At 44.4% G+C, this 17,749-nt stretch overlaps 1 protein-coding gene across 2 annotated transcripts in view; it reads right to left on the bottom strand.

Moving 5' to 3' along the window:
- HYOU1 (hypoxia up-regulated 1) overlaps positions 1-17,749 on the bottom strand; it is a 37,742-nt gene that overhangs the window by 16,840 nt on the left and 3,153 nt on the right. For both annotated transcript variants that reach the window (XM_083163029.1, XM_083163028.1), the window contains exons 3-10: positions 9,484-9,577; positions 7,582-7,660; positions 5,752-5,906; positions 4,513-4,589; positions 2,041-2,222; positions 1,692-1,807; positions 642-828; positions 351-485 (exon numbers count right to left, since the gene is read on the bottom strand). In XM_083163029.1, coding sequence (XP_083019155.1) covers positions 351-485; positions 642-828; positions 1,692-1,807; positions 2,041-2,222; positions 4,513-4,589; positions 5,752-5,906; positions 7,582-7,660; positions 9,484-9,577 — 1,025 coding nt within the window. The remainder of the gene's footprint in view (positions 1-350; positions 486-641; positions 829-1,691; positions 1,808-2,040; positions 2,223-4,512; positions 4,590-5,751; positions 5,907-7,581; positions 7,661-9,483; positions 9,578-17,749) is intronic.

The raw sequence follows: 17,749 nt of genomic DNA, 5'->3' as shown, positions 1-17,749 counted from the left end.
CTGAATGATCTAGTCCAGGGGTTGGGAACTTCAGGCCCACGGCCGTAAAATGGCCCCCATAACCACTTTGAGTATCCCGCCCAGCCACTTGCGTAGGAGACTAGGAAGGGGGAGTTCTTGCGCGAGGTGGTGGAGCGGGTTATCGCAAGAGGCGTCCTGCAGCAGCAGCCGTTTCTCCTCACTCTTCATTCAGCGGCAGACAGAGCGTGGGACGGGGAAGCTGGGGACTTTTTAAGGTGCTTTTTTTTTTTTTACATGTCCCCAGAAGGAATTTATCCATTTTTTAGATGGCCCTTGCTAGAAAAATATAAAGTTTCTCCACCCCTGATCTAGTCCAATGTTATCCTCACCAGAGACATTTCCGCACTACGCAAAGCTTTCTCCACTGGTGCGGACACCCGATTGAAGAGATCAGCACACAGATCCTCTAGATCTTGACGAGTCACCTTGGCTTTGAAGTCAATATCGTCCATGAGTCCTTCAATCTAGACAAAGAGAAAACATTTGTAGTCCGACAGTATGCGCCTAACCATTTAACAGGCGTTTGCTTAGTCAATGTCTACTCCAGAAGGCTTTATGTACAACAATTGAGAAGGCTCTCCTCCACACATAGCTCTTAATAGTGCAGGCAAAGGACATACCTGTGCCATGTGGTCATTGTTGGCGCTCAGAATGGTCTTTACACGGTTTGCCTCCTTCAGAAGCTTTGCCATTGCTCTGAGGTTCTCCCGAACGTCTTTCTTGGATTTCTTCTGTTCATTGAATAGCTTGGCCAAATGGTCTCGAAGTCTCATGTCTATCTCAAGTCCGCCAAGTGTACGGTCAAACCTGCGATCACGAAATGTGTCAAGATATATTACTTCTTAAGGCCCATACGCACGCACTACGTTGTCTTCTTGATGATGAATGATCCCATTATAAAATCACCTCCTGAACAACCCATAACGACTTCGTTCAGGGTCGTTTAGGAGGTGAATCTTTTAACATCTTCTAGTGTTTATGCTGTGAATGACGGACGACTACCAACGATGCGCATACTGTGGGTCGTTAAAGACCATATCCATCGTCCATGCATGCAGGTCAGTTTGGCTATGGTCGTTAACATTGTTTGTTTTTTCAATAGAAAAAGGTCCTGCATCGTTTGTGGTCGTTTGTCATCTGTCGTGCACCAGCGATCACCTGCAATGCTGAGGTCCTTCATTTTCACTTCAAGGGTGAAAATGAACGATGGTAGCTAACGATGTGACACAGTGTGTTTATGGACCTTTACTTGGCCTTTATTTGGGACAGTGGGCGGTAAATCTGTAAAAAGCAAATACGGTACATTTTCAATTACATTGTCAAATGTAATAGGGGAATTTACTTAGAGGTGTATTCTACTTCATATGTGATGTTGCTCTGGGCAACCAATCAGAATCTACTTATTTATTCAGTACCTTCAAGATAGTAGACAGGATCTGATTGGTTGCCCATAGCAACATCACATGGGAAGTAGAATACACATTTTGGTAAATTTCCCCCAATAGCTTTTTTGAAGACTTCCATCCAACAGCCACCAGTTCACAGACAGGGGAAAATATACACTACGCCACAGACTTGCTTGCACCAAAAAAAGCAGATCTACACCGCCTTTAATTTCAGCATAAAACTTACAAAACTGTTCCCCAGAACAAGGTTTGTGTGTTACGTACCCAACTCCTAGAATCTGGAGCTGTGGTTGTATGCCGGAATCTTTCGTCTTTGTCGTCTGATAGGTCACAATGGTGCAGGTTGTACTCCTTGATCCCATATCATAAAACATAATGGTCTGTAACATATGATAAACGATATGTGAAAAGTTTGATCCCCAAAGCAGTCACGCTGGTATTTTTAGGACCATGTATTTACTAAAAATCAGAAAAGATATGTGACAATGATGTAAGATCAAAATCTACAAGTGGGGAGAAGAATGAGGGACATTGATTGTATATAGACAAAGAAGTTTTTACGGCAAGAATATAAAAAGGGGGAAGAGGAGGGAGCGTGCGGTATAGAGCCAACCTGAGCAGTAGAATTGATATCTTTCCTCCGGAAGACCCCATAATTCAGAGCCACAGCCGTGTTATCATTTATAAGCTGAAGCACTTTAAGACCAGCCAGCTGAGCAGCCTGTAGAACTGCTCTGCGCTCCGCCTGGTTAAAGAAGGCAGGAACTGTAATCACGATATCCTTTACTGGTTGCTCTAGCAAAGAAAAAAAAATAAAAGGGTTTTAAATTTAAAGCAAGTTAATAACGACATATAATGTTAGTAGAACCAGGTTAAAAAAAATAAAAGCCCTACGGACTAACCACAAATGTCATGCCTGCATTTGTGCACTCTTTTCTTATGAGTATGCACTACAGTTTTCCCATACTCACCTTTTTTTTGCCACGTCAGACAATGGTAGTAGTGCCAGCGCTGCATCTGATGGTGCAAGGTCACTTCAGTGACTGAAGTTTGATTTTTGTACGTATTTAATGAATGCAGTTGTGAGGCTCCTAATTGGCTCCTAAGTGGTGATGGAAGCCGCCTGGGCCAAATCAGAAGTCCTCTCGATTGCAGAAATGATTTAGATAACAGTGTGGCGGTGAGAGAAGATGCTAGGTCCTTCTGTACATGGCCAAATACCTTCAGGGCTTAGTGAAAAGGATTGTACTGCTACAGCTAGGCCCAAACACACCAATGCGCACTGCCGTTCTACAGTCATTTAAACATTCGAATGAAGACTCCTAAGTTGCCGGGAATAAATGACATGCTGCTGGCTAGATCAGAAGTCCTTAGCTTTCAGGACTGAAATCATCAGGTTACTCCTTGCTTCATGTACCAAGGAAGAAGACACATTGTTTCCTTTACTTCCTCTCACCAGATGGAAGAGATCTTTTCAAGGTGTGGCCCAAATCTGGAAGTGAGTATCTTACAAGCGAGGGCTACTTCACTCATACCCCTGTCACACCAGCCTAATTTCCCGGGTTGGGCCTGGGAACAACCCGTGACTAGTGTTGGTGTGTAAATTTCCTGGACCAAAATTCCGGCAAAATTGCCATGATTTCAACCCTGCTATGGAGCAGGGTCGTTCCCGGGTTCCACCCGTGGACCTGGCCGGTGTGAAAGAGGTAGGGGGTACTTACCTGAGTTGCCGGTCCTCTGTGTGCTGTCAGGCCGGGGATCCACACAGGCGGCGGGCGCAAATGACAGGACAGGCGGTGGATGAAGATTTTGCATCTTTCTGCGCCCTCACTGCAGCCGGAGAGTCTGCGCCCGCCGCCTGTGTGGATGCCCGGCTTGCAACGAGGACCAGCAACCGGGGTGAGTACTCGCCGCCATCAAGCCTCCTTCACACACCAGAAAATGCAGGGACTTTTCTGGTAAATGGCCCGGCATGATACCTGGGCCATATTCCCGGGTGGGTCCCTGCACATTCTGGTGTGAAAGGGGTATCAGAGCTGGTAAAGGACCTCATTGATCCTCATTCCTAATAGTTCTTAAGTTGCCCATACACGGTGCGTTTTTCGGGTGCACATCGCACAGCGTCTGTGCAGCCCGTACTTTTTGTACTAGATTGCTTCGTATCTAGTACAAAAAGTATGCTGCTGTAGCACATTGTATGCTTTTTGTACTAGATACAGTGCAATCTAGTACTAAAAGCACAGAGTTCATTGCACCATGTATGGGCAACAGACAGGAAATAAAACTATGCTATTACCCTAAAATGGGTCTAAGGGGCCCCAGCTGCAATATAAAAAAATCTTTATTTTACAGACAAATGTTTTGCATCCTGTGAGTTCCCCAAAGCTGACTCAGTGGGTGAGATTTAATAGGATGAGAGATTCAGAAAGTGAGAGACTTGGTAAGAAATCTCCAGGTTTTTTTTAAAGCGGCAATCATTTACACTGCAAACCCAGTTTGATTTTGCAGTGTAAATGATTGCCGCTTTAAAAAAAACTGGAGATTTCTCACCAAATCTCTCACTTTCTGAATCTCTCATTCTATTAAATCTCACCCAGAGTCTTCAAGTTCTACCTCTGCTCGCCCATAGTACTCAGCGAGTGGACATTAGCAGTCACCATCCAGGTGGTGGTGGTGCAGCATAAACACATATACAACAAGCAGCTCTTCCTGGTACTGATGCAAGAACCTTCTGATGGCAGCAACAAAACCTCTGCAAGAGTCATCTTACAGTTACTAACGGTAATAAGAAACCCCTATTCCGCCACAGCAAGTGGCACTGTCCCTCTATCCAGAACATCTCCAGAGTGCTGGACATTATTAAGTAGAAAAACTTTTCGAGCTGGGTGAATGAGGGCTTGCTCTCATGCAAGATTTGTCACGTTAAAAAGACCTTGGGGCTTCCCATCTACTTTTCTCAGGAATGACAAGAACAAAATACACTTCTTCCTGCGGCCATTGTATTTACGGCAACTTCAATTTACATTGGAGTCAGCTATCCATGAATACGAATGAGCAAGAGACATTACTTTGGTTTAGAACTCACCTGCAAAATCCTCAGCCAGAGATCTGGAGTAGTTCAGCATCATTGCCAGTAACTCTTCGGGTGAATAACTCTGTTCTCTGTAAAAATACGCCAAGACAAACAAGAGCTGTGTAAATATTACCTCCTTTTTTAAAGAAACACATTAGATTGTGTGATCATGGCAAAACATAAGGACAGAATAAACTCTTGACAAATTAGAAAGTGTTTCGATATAAAATAAACAGCACTTCACACAGTGGCCCTTATTCTGGTTGACTCCCAAGGTGGCGAAATTCAAGTCCCCCCATACATAGGGAAAAAAAGGGAACCTAGATAAGATTGAGTAAACTAGCAAAGCATCCACCAGGAAGGCATTTAAAGCTCTTGCTTGAGTAAAAACAGGTCGATAGTATTAAAAAGCCTTCATGTATATTAGGGCGGAGTGAAAAAGTTTAAATTGAGATATTCAAAAATCGGCTAGTGTGGAAAGTTGTGACCTGACCTGAATAAGAAACGTGCAAAAGAGTTTTGCTCTAGGTCAATATCTTCTGCTCCGGCAATACGGCTAAAGTTTAGCTTTTTTGATGGAAATAACAAAATGTATGAAGAGGCTCTGATCTAGTTAAAATTTTGTCAGGACGTCTTAGAGTGGTTCATTAATATACCCAAGCATAGCAAACCAAAAAACTTGTCCTAGTGCAAAGTTACTGACTATGGCAGGAGAAAAAAAAATCTCTTATAACTGACCAGTTTTCGTGGTCACAATTGTGAATATTGTGGGGTTTCACCATAAAGTGTTATTTATTTATTTTTTGGAGAGGATGCTCTGTAACGGAAGTTACCAAGCAAAAAAACCTTGGGGCATAAAATCAGGGTAAATCCCTTTTTTTGCCCTTAACAGAATAGTGCACCTCTGTGTCCAACTCCTTACGGAATGTTACAGTAAGTTCAGTCAACAATGCATTACACGCTTGGTTATTGCGGTACAGTATTTTAAACACTTCTGTTTATTGTCTTTAATTGTGGCAGTTTATTTTAAACATGAATTGGCCTATAATAGCTTCGTTGGGGGGGGGGGGGGTTCAGCTGTGGCTATGTTATAGTTTGGAGGAGAAGATAGCAGGTCGAAAACTGAGAATCCGCTATTAAGAGATATTTGGGTTTCTTATTTGGTGTTCCATTGTACAAGCGGCACAGTGGTTTTAAAATGCAAGCACACCATTGCACTTCATAGTTACCGACATCAGATCATGAACTTACTCTGACAATTTGAATAGAACTGTGCCACGCTGCTCATCCTTCACAATATTGTACTCTGGGAACCTGTTTTTAAAAGCCTCAACTTGTGGGTTCTCTTCCCGCTTCCCTAACAAATCCTGGAAGTAACGAAGAGTCACTTTGGGGTTCTTGGCTGCCTGTAGGGAAGATTCCACACAGTAGAACTTGAGTTATTTTTGCACAGTAAAAAAAGAGTACTTTCAACCTCCTTGTGATCACTCATCTAATATGCTTCCAGTCTCTCATGGAAATGCAGCGAAGACCAGGCCAGTCACCCATACAGCAAGGAGACAGGAAGTGCACCAGAGGCCTGGCCAGCCACCCATACAGCAAAGAGATTGGAAATGCAGCGAAATACAGGCCAGTCACCCTTATTGAGCAGACAGGCAGCGCACCAGAGGCCTGGTCAGTCACTCATACAGCAAGGAGATGGGAGGTGTGCCAGAGGATAGGCCAGTCACCCATACAGCGAGGAGACAGGAAGCGCACCGGAGGCCTGGACAGTGAGTGAGGAGATGGGAAGCATGCCGGGGGACGGGCCAGTCACCCATACAGCGAGATGATGGGAAGCTTGTCAGAGGCCAGGCCAGTCACCCTTAGAGGAGACAGGCAGTGCACCGAGGGTCAGGATAGGGCCTTTATTCAGATCTGATCGCAGTACAAATTTGTTTGGAAAATAGGCAAAACCATGTGCACTGCAGGTAGGGCAGATGTAACATGTGCAGAGAGAGTTAGATTTGTGTGAGTTATTTTTTTCTGTGCAGGGTAAATACTGGCTGCATTTTATTTACACTGCAATTTAGATTTCAGTTTCAACACACCCCACCCAAATTTAACTCTCTGCACATGTTACATCTGCCCCACCTGCAGTGCACATGGTTTTGTCCATTTTCCAAACAAATTTGTACTGCGATCAGATCTGAATAAGGGCCATAGAGTGAGGAGATGGGAAGTGTGTCAGAGGTCTGGCCAGTCACTCATAGAGCAAGGAGACAGGAAGGTACCGGAGGCCAGGACAGTCATCCATGCAGCCAGTAAAGTGGAAGCGTAATAGAGGCCCGGCCAGTCACTCATACAGCGAGGAGACAGGCAGTGCACCTGAGGCCTGGCCAGTCACCCATAGAGAGGAGATGGGAAGAGCACAGGAGGCCTGGCCAGTCACCCACACAGTGAGAACATGGGAAGCGTGCCAGAGGCCTGGCCAGTCACTCTGCAGCAAGGAGACAGGCAGCGCACCAGAGGCCTGGATGGTCACTCATACAGCGAGGATAATGGAAACGCACCAGAGGCCTGGCCAGTCACCCATACAGCAAGGATAATGGAAGCGCACCGGAGGCCTGGCCGGTCACACATACAGCGAGGAGATGGGAAGCATGTCAGAGGCCAGGCCAGTCACTCTGCAGCAAGGAGACAGAAAGCAAACTAGAGGCCAGGCCAGTCACTCTGCAGCAAGGAGACAGAAAGGGAACTAGAGGTCTGGCCCGTCACACATACGCGAGGAGATAGGAAGCATGCTGGAGGCTAGGTCACCCATACAGCGAGGAGACTGTGAGCTCGCTGAAGGCCAGGCCAGTCACTCTACAGTACAGCTCTCGCTAATTATATCCTCAGTTGTCCAGCATGAACAGATGACAGAGTATATGACATTGTGCATACACCCATATAGTGGGTGAAATTTAGATTGTCGTTCCAGACCATCAAAATCAGTAAAATAGTTTTTAATGTACTGCTGTGTACAAACTACATGTCTTTCCTCCACTTTAATACAGTTTTAGTATGTAGCCTATAAGCATGGAACAAAAATTAACTTACCATTCCTACCGCGCTATCACCAAACAGACGCTCATTATCTTTCAGTGCAACAGCAAGAGGGGTTTTCCTCCTTGATTCCCTAAATTAACAATCATTACAGAAACACAATCAATGATTTATTTTGAACCAAAATAGCAGTGGTGCAACAAATGTGACATAGAAACATAGGGCCTGATTCGGAGCTGTTCGCTGGGCTACGAGTGCTCGGATGTCACTGACGTCATCAGCAGCCCTCCCTACCGACAGCTGGGGAAAGCTTGCGTTATCTGGGGGACACTTAAAAAAATGCCAGCAACACAGCTCAAGGTGTCAATCACCTTGCTAGCCAGCTTACCATGCGCATGCGTTGTCATTCGATTATCAAACGGGTCTGAATCGGGCCGATAGAATTTGAAGGCATATAAGAACCACTTGGCCGATCTATATGCCCTAAATCAGTGCACTTACTAGGGTTACTTTTTATTTTGGCCAGGAGCTAATTAGCCTACCAGTATACTTTTGGAATGTGGGAGGAAACCCATGCAAGCACAGGGAGACTATACAAACTCTGCACAGTTACTGCCATGGTGGGAATTGAACCCATGACCTCGGTGCTGTGAGGCAGTAATGCTTTCAGAACTAACCACAGTGTGTGGACAATACATCTGATCACAACGGCAAACCCAGCTAATTGGTGCCTGAATGGAACTTACTCCTGGCACTACATCTTTAGCCAATTTGTGCAGCGGGAAATCCCAAGTTTACACCTAACATTTCCAGAATGGGATCCTGCGGTAACGGCTTCTCTATTCTGAGATGGACAAATCTCCACCTGCTTTAGAACTCTAGGATATGGCACTGTTTTACCTTATACAGGGGCTAAAACATACCTCCCCTGCACATAGTGGATTTACAATCTCAAAACAGACAATCTAAGTGCCTGATTGATTATTGTCATCAAGCAGGGACTGTGGAGAATAGACAGTGATAGAATGGTCTCTTACTGGCTTTTGAGTCTTATGCTGGGTACGCACTGGGTGATAGAACTTTAACAATATGGGCGATATAGGTAATGATATATAGCGCAAGCCATTGAGTGTGTATGCTAAATGTCATAAATTATGTGCACTCCTGTGCATCGTTAATGAACCGCCCTCCGTCGTCTGTACATACAACTCAATCTTGACCATCTAGTCAACGATGCATGTACAGAGCAGGGGGCGGGTGACACTGACCAAGATCATTAATGCTATCAGCCAGGGTGTATGCACTGTCTTTCCCCCAGGGCACCACTGATATAGAGGGAATTGCACAGCATCAGGCTGCCTGGACAGTGCTTACTATTGTATCTACATTATTAATTTCTTTGAACTGCTCTCAAGCCGACCGCTAACTGCTGGTCTGCTCTCTGATACTATCAACTGTTGCAATTTTGTCACCGTTTCTTTTTGGATGCTACTTTTAGGTCACTGAATTGCAGTTCATTCCTGCATGACATTCTACAAATCAATGGAATAAATGAACATTTAAAACACTATTGAATGTATTTGGGTAGACATGTGTGCAGTCATATCTTCTATGTTCTGACGCCACATTCTCTGGAGGTTACAGTACTATCCCAATATAATAGAGTACAATAATGGGGTTGCTCCTGTACCTCTCAGCACAAAGCAAGAAACATCCCCTATCTGCCAAACTCTTCCCACTACTGGTACCAGCTGTTGCATCCTATGATCCCGTATGTATACCTTACTAGTAGGTGCACAGGTTTGCAAGCAAACACATTTGTACTTCTGTTTTACACTTCAGTAGTTCACAACTGAATCTTGATGTACACAGTTGTGTAAATGGCTACTTATTTTAATTCACCTTTTACATAAATCGCACGTTGTTGGTGTATTCATAAGCCTCAATGTTACTTACTTGTTTAGCACAATTTCCATAGGAACTCCAGGTTTCACTATGGCAACTTTCACCCATTCGGAGCCCATATCCACAGACATGACTGCCACAGACTCTGCAAGGGGAAAGAAGGAGAACACTTCATGCTGGGTCTCAGCAGGACACAGACAATGATCAGCTGTTGTAGGAGCAGTTTATAAAGCACAGCACTGGATGGTTATTGATTCAAACATAGAAGATATGAAACGGAAGTCGGTATTGTAGAACATATTATAAAACCACACCGATTCTCCACCCACTATTGATCGTAAGTGACAAGAATCTAACAATGTATTTTATAGTTCATCCTCCCAATATCAGTCAGTCTGTAGATGTATTCAAAGCTCTCACTTAGGGCCTTATTCTAGTTCACTCTTTCTGACAAAATCCTTCTTAGATGGACAAAACCATGTGCACTGCAGGGGGCTGATGTAAAATGTGCAGAGAATTAGATTTGGGTGAGTTATTTTGTTTCTATGCAGGGTAAATACTGGCTGCTTTATTTTTCCACTGCAATACAGATCTCACTTTGAAGTAAAACCCCACCCAAATCTAATTCTCTCTGCACAAGTAACATCTACCCCACCTGCAGTGCACATGGTTTTGTCCATCTAAGAAGGAGTTTGTGAGAAAGAGTGAACTAGAATAAGGCCCTTAGTGCCAAGGACGAGATAAATGCCAGTTAATGTGGTTCTGCCAGTCCCGTGATCAATCCATGATTAAAATAGACTGGGCAGAAATAAATAATGGAGGAATCATCATACAATGGCACTAACAAGGAATAGAGGTTCCCAGAGTCATTGGTATATTTACCACATAAACACTGTAAACATCATTTGAATTACTACTTGGCTCACTAACACATGTATATGACCAAAAATGGCTGTTCTAGCAAGTGTTTTATTAATATGCCCAAGGCTAAATGACCCCCCAAGGACTATTTAATTATCCCACACTGGCAGTACTTAAAGAAAAATCTGATAACCAGCGAGTTGGCAGGTGCAGCAGCTTAAAAGAAAACACGAATCCGCAAGCTTTGCAGGTGCCGAATGACCTGACGACAGTAGTGATTCCGACAGTCAGTATACTGATATTGGGATCATGACTGTTAAATGCCTGACAGTCGGAACGCTGATTTACAGGGGCTGTTCTCCCTCGTTAGGATCCACAACCCTCAGGCTGGTTTCACACACTCCGGCTCCTGCCGGACGGTGAAATCCCGCACGGCCAGGGAGCCATGCCGCACACACTAGTTTATCATGGAGGGGATGGCCACAGCCCGGCAGCCGTCCCTTCCAGTGGCGGGATCCGGCTGCAACCGTGCGGCCGGGTCGTGGCCGTCCCGTGTGAATGGACACAATGGTGTCCATTCACAACTAATGTGTGCGGCACGGCTCCCTGGCCGTGCGGGATTTCACCGTCCGGCAGGAGCCGGAGTGTGTGAAACCAGCCTCAGAGGGAGAATAGAACATGTGACAAGCACAGCGAGCCCGCAAGGGGCTTCAATGCGCTCATTCCCCTGTCGGAGTACCGACAGTCGGTATTCCAATGACGGTATACCGACCGACTGTTGGGCCGTTATATCACATCCAAGCTTTTCATGGGTTCTATGTGAGTCAATGCCCGTTAACCCATATTTATGTTTGTGAAAACATTAATTTACAAATTGTTAAGCAGAGAAAGGGAGTACAATTGAATAGCCACATGCATTGGAAAAAAACTAAACACTTGTGTACCCCACTGCTCTGGATTTTTGACCTTTTCAGGGTAACAATTTTATGTCCAGTGGCCACACTGCCACTACAGCCACTGGTGTTCCCTGTGGTATGTTAGTAGTACTCCCAGCTTCAGTGTGTCCCGATGAGAATAGTCTCAGGGAAGCGGTAATGCAGGGATCGTAGACAGCTAGCATGTGTACATACATACACAGAATTTGAAGGCAAAAAGGAACCACTCAGCCCATTTTGTTCCTCCCTAAACAATATTTGAGCCTTATTTCTTTGCAAGTATATTTATAGGTCTATCCCAACAATGTTTCATTACTCGGCCTTAGATAGATACTTTAGAAGGCCAGCATATACCAGCGGTCTATCAAAGAGGGAGAACAACATGTGACCATCCAGCTTTACTTTTAAACAGGGTTGCCTACCCGACCCTCTCCTTCAGGGAGAAAATGCTCTGTCCCTGGGCTTCCCTGGTAATGTAGGATTGCCATCACCTGTGGTGAAACGCCTTTCTTATCCATTACCTAGATCCCCAGTCAGGTCAGGTAGGCAACCATGCTTTTAAAATACAATCGTAGCAGAGGGCACTTAATTGCGGCTTTTATATTCAAGCTTCAGAAAACAAGATATCAATTGGCGTGTGAGGGGGTGCATTTCAATTATTTACAAGGTTCCGCAGTAGCCTTGCAGGTTCGGTTTCCCCACAGAAATGAGCACAGCTAGTACTTGCTGTATTACAAACAAATATACTTAGGGGAGATTTGGGAAACTGGCATGCACTCATCACGCGTAATTATTTCCTCTACACAAAAAGAAACAAATGTTTGTAATCAATAACAAAATAAAAGTTGTGTAACTAGCATTTCTTTCATATTTAGGTTTCATTACAGTAGGAGCACAAATGCTTTACAGGAGAAATCTACCTAAAAGAGGAAGTTTTTAGGTGGAAATACACAAAATAACTTCACAGAAAAATATTTTCTATCTCAGAACAAGCGGGGAATCTGTTCTACTGCCAAGCCCAGGTGTTGTCAATGTCCAGCCCCCTCTATCTGTTTGGATAGGGGCCCTTATGGCCCCCATACACTATGCGATTTTGGGACAATTTCATCCGATTTCGGCACTTTGTGACGATAATCGGCCCAAAATCGCAGGTGTGTGATATCTGATCCGATGCGCGGTCCCGTGCGCATCGGACCGGATCAGGGAGGTCGGACGGTCAGCATGTACGATCACGTCCGACCTCCCTGTATGCATATGCCTGTCCACCTGACAGGCATATGCATGCAGACACCGGGTCCCTGAGAGCTTAGCTTGCGGCACCGGCCGGGCAGTCATAGATATCAGCAGTGCTGCGGGAGTCGGGACACGCAGAGGCGGGTATTAGATTTTAAAATACCTGTCAAATGACTGGCCGTTCTCTGATTGGCTGAGCTCTCAGCCAGCCAATCAGAGAACGGCCAGTCATTTGACAGGTATTTTAAAATCTAATACCCGCCACTGCGCATACCGTCTCGACTCCCGGCGCCACAAGCCCCCTGAGCCCCGACATGTGATAAATCGCAAGCGATTTATCACATGTCAAATTTAGCTCATCAAGTGCCAAATTGTGTGTGAGCCTCCCGGGGAGCTCCCGGGCGTCTCACAGGAGAATTGGGTCCGACTTGTCCTAAGGACAAGTCGGCCTAATGTATGGGGGCCTTTAGGGCAATTTATCTGAAGCTTGAATTTGCATGAGATTTCCCTTGAGCTCCCCGGGAGACCTGCAGGTCAGATTCAGTACTAGAGTTATTTTGCATCAGATATATTGCATGCAATTTATCAACCTGCAACAAATTGCATGCAATTGGTCTGCATACACTTGTACCATACAATTTATCTGATGGGCTGTACTACAGGGTGCTAGCCTAAATAGTACTGCTGAATTTGGCCGGTAATTCAGCAAAAATATACAACTGGAAAATACAAATTTTCCATTATTTATTAATTTTTAATTATTTATTTTTCCATTTGATTACACAGAGAAGCCTGCACGAATCACCGGGCTCAAACAGCCAGCGGTGTCATGCCAGAGCCGGGGGACACTTTTTACATCAGGTCCTCCGGCAAAAGCATGATCACCCTGGCTGGTCAGCCCGGGCCGGGTCACTGAGGGATTGGGAACCCCCCACAACAAATGGGTCCCTTCCCAACAGGGCATCCCCGGCCCGGGGCTGTCTCCGCCACCCCTGGGCTGTGGGTGGTGGGCTGATAGCATTGTAATAAAAGAACAAAGAATTGGTGGCCAGTGGAAGCAGCAGCCTCGGGAGGATTTTATTCTGTGTCCAAGGCTGCTGCTTTGTACGAGGAGCTGGAGGGAGGCAGGGCCGCTGACTCGCTGAGTGGGGAGGAAGCAGAAGAGACGAGGTGGGCGTCTGGGCGGCTGCAGAACTGGCAGCACACTCGCACAGCCAGGTACAGGGCGTCTGATGAGCAGCGACCCGGCGACAAATTTCTTCTGCAGCAGGTACGACCTAGGAGATGCGATGCAATATGCACAGAAACGCGCACTGCATCATGTACATGCAATCTGGGCACTGTACATGTGATTTATCACTGAAATCACATGTAAATTGCCCAAGTTGCATGTAAATCACCCTAGTGTAAGGGGGCCTTATGAGCCTACATGGAAGGGGCCTCGACCCCCTCTTCCTGTTTACCCCATCATAGTGAATCCCAGTATCCCTTATGGATAGAGGAAAAAAAAAAAGAGGTTACAGGGAAACGTTAATTTCCACTCAAAACTAACTTTACTTGTGTGTGCAGCTATAATTTCAGTATCCATCAGCTATGTTCCACAAATATGCAGGTGAGGGTATAAGAAGCGACATTGTACATTGATTATTGGTGGCTTCGTTCTACTGGAACATGAAAAAAATTTATATACTCTTGTTATTTAATGATCCGTGCACCATTTATTCTACTGTAGAAAATGCTCTGTTTATCCCATGCCAGCATGTAGAGCAGCAATCACTGGCAGCAGTATTTATCTCTAGTTCCATTTGGCTTGTATTCCACAGTGAAGTGTGGAGAATACAAACAGGAAATGTCTTAGCATTGCCAGACATGTATCATAACATGACACAGAAGGTATTTGGTCTTCATATTACTGCTGTTTTGGTATTGTGTACAGTAGCTACATAAGCTAACATTAGTGACACTCTGTATCGGATGTCTGCATTATGCTATTACCTGATGCGTTTGACATCCCATCCGATGTGCAGTCCTGTGCATATTGGATCAGGAGATCGAAAGTGCTGTACATAAGAGTAATGGTATGTGCAGCCCTCAGGTGCACATCGCGGGTGCTTTTTAGCAACCGAGATTTATCGTATCCGATTTCCCTTGCACTCCCCCTGGCTGCTCTCCAGGAGCCCTTGTACATACGATTTATTACATGCAGTAAATTGTATTTAAAAATGGCACATCAAGCGCCAAGTCGGATGTAAGCCCTCCCAGGGACCTGCCAGGGGTGGGAGGGGGACCCAAGGGAAATCTGGTCTGACTTGTGCCTCAGACAATGGGTTGCCTTTAGATATTTGGTCTTCTACATTGTATTTATATTACTACTAGCTCTTTTACATAAAAATAAAAAAATTATTAGATACTGGGTCCTTTCTTTACGTGTAGAATACGCATTTAATAAAGCATGAGAGAGAGATTCCTTCAGTGGCCATTATTAGGTTACACAACCCACTAAATATCAGAGGTGGCGTAAAAGTGGAACGCAGCCTAAAAGCATATTTGAATGGAATTTAAATGAGTGCAAGTCTTGCCTTGTCAGCTCAGCAAGTCATTTACAATTTAAATACTGTGATGAAGAAACCTTCTTACCCTGAATACATCACAATTAATGAGAAACAATGCCAACCAGAACAAGTTCCACAGTTGTCTTCGGGGTACTGTAATGGTCTGAGGTGCCCAGCCATAAAACTTTAGCCCAATGCAATACACTTCAGACAGTATTATTACAGCAAAACTTAAGATTTCACATTTCTATAAACACTGAAAACAAAATCCAATATTTGTAACCCCTTCACTGACTATGTTTTAATTACAGAAATTATAATCTTTTCTTTTGACTCCCTTGGCTTCATATAAGGAAAGGCTTGTCCTCCCCAGTTTTAACCCCTTCACGACATATGACGTATATATACGTCATATGGCCGTTGCGGGGGAATCAAGCCAGCTCACGGAGTGAGCTGGCTTGACAGAGAGCAGGTAATGGCTGTATATTACAGCCAGGTCCCTGCTCTCACGGCCACGAGCGGCGAGTTCGCCGATCGTGGCCGTTTAACCCTTTAAGCACCGCGGGCAAAGCGCCCGCAGTGCTTAAATAGCTGATCGGAGGGGGGGCGCCCCCCTCCGGCGCCGATCGGGGCCCCCCGCAGCGAGATCGGAGGGTGCCGATCGGTTGCCATGGTAGCCAGGGGTCTAATGTAGACCCCTGTGCTGGCCGTATATGCATACCTATTACATCCTGCCTCAGGCAGGATGTAATAGGAAGTGCATAAAATCACTACGTTCAGCCATAGAGCTCTATGGCTGAACCTAGTACAGGCGATCGCGCCCCCTAGTGGTCAAGTACACTAGGGGGCCTTGTAGTAAAAGTAAAAAAAAAAAAAAAAAAAATAAAGTTTAAAAATAAAAAAAAAAAAAAAAATATTAAAAGTTCAAATCACCCCCCTTTCCCCATTTCCCAAATAAAAATAAAAAAAAAATAAAAAAAATAAACATATTTGGTATCGCCGCGTTCCTAAAAGTCCGATCTATTAAAATATAACATTAGTTACCCCGCACGGTTAAAGGCGTAAACGGAAAATAATCCCCAACGCCAAAACTACGTTTTTTGGACGCATCGCGTACCCAAAAAAAAATAACTAAAAGAGATCAGAAAGTCGCCCATATCCCATAATGGTATTAATTAAAAAGTACACTTCAGCCCGCAAAAAATGAGCCCTCACCCAGGTCCGTAGGTGGAAAAATAAAAAAGTTATAAGCCGCAGAACATGGCGACGCAACGCAAATTAGAAAAACCGTAAAAGTTGCGATTTTTTTTTTTAGTGGTAAAACATAACGAAAACTATATAAGTTTGGTATCGCCAGAATCGTAACGACCCATAGAATAAAGATAACCCATCATTTTAAACGAACTATGAACTCCAAAAAAACCGTAACCAGCGCAAAATTGTGCAATGGCGGTTTTTTTTTTTTTTACCCCACATTGAATTATTTCCTGATTCCCCAGAATATTATACGGTATAGTAAATGGTACCATTACAAAGTACAACTTGTCCCGCAAAAAAAAAGCCCTCATGTGTCTATATAGCCGGAAAATTAAAAAAGTTACGCTTATTTGAACGCAAGGAGGAAAAAAAAAAAAAAATTACCTTAAAAGGCAATGTCGTGAAGGGGTTAAGGTGTGCAACGAGTACAAGCCACACTGCCGTGAAAGGGATCAAGATACCTTTTAACACGTGGCCTGTAAAACCTAACATTTCTATTACTTTCCCCATCAGCCTTAACCATGCAAATCAGTAGCTATGTAAACATTGACCAAGAGCTGCACAGCTGCCACTTACATCAAACATCCTGTCTAATCAACAGGGACAGGAACACTGCGTAGATGATGGTGAGAAAAGGCCACCTGCTATCACCTGCAGTAACTTTCATGCATTCCTATCCGCTTAAAGATCAGCCTCTGATATACATTGGTTTCTTAAGACTGCAATATGTTAAAAGGCATAGGCGGTATTCAATGCCGTCCGCTACAGAGGTAATAGCAGATTTCGGCAAAACAGATCTGACTTTAAAACAAGTCGAATCTGTTTTGTAGAAAACGGACATGGGTTGTCAAATAAAGGTGTCCATACACACGCAGATTTATCTTCAGATCTGTCTGGTTGGAACAAAAACATGGGTATGGATGAGAGCAAATGACAGTTGACCATTTGCTAGGAAATGCTGGAAAACTGACAAACTGTTTTTGTTCCAACCAGCCAGATCTGAAGATAAATCTCACTAGTGTATGGGCATCTTAAACATCAGTGTCTCGACAATCCGCAGCCATTTTTGTCGACACACCCACTTTTTCCGCAGGACCATCTAATTTGGGATGGTCAGACATTCGGAATCCTGGATGGAATACCTCCACTATAGTAGAAAAACAGTAAATAAAAACCTACTGATCTATGTACACATTTCTATTAAAACCTGTACTTCAAATCAAACATACTTTAAAAAGTATGTCACTGTCCATGTTCAATTATACCCCTTTCACATTGCAGCTTTAACACGGTATATTGCAGTTTATTTACAGTTTTAAAAGGGAACAGCTGCAGTGGGAAAGCTCCATTGTTAATTTAACAGTTACAGCATACCGGTATTTTGAAACGTGTTAACAGCAGGAGCCTACACGTTTCTAAGCCATTTTCCCTGCAGTCTGAACAGCTCAGAAACGGCATCTGCTACAAATGATAACCACA

Source organism: Crinia signifera, chromosome 19 (genome assembly GCF_055691185.1).
Source record: "Crinia signifera chromosome 19, ASM5569118v1, whole genome shotgun sequence".
Classification (NCBI taxonomy): Eukaryota; Metazoa; Chordata; class Amphibia; order Anura; family Myobatrachidae; genus Crinia; species Crinia signifera.
The sequence above is the reverse complement of the archived record's forward strand: the minus strand, read 5'-3'. Positions and strand labels throughout refer to the sequence as shown.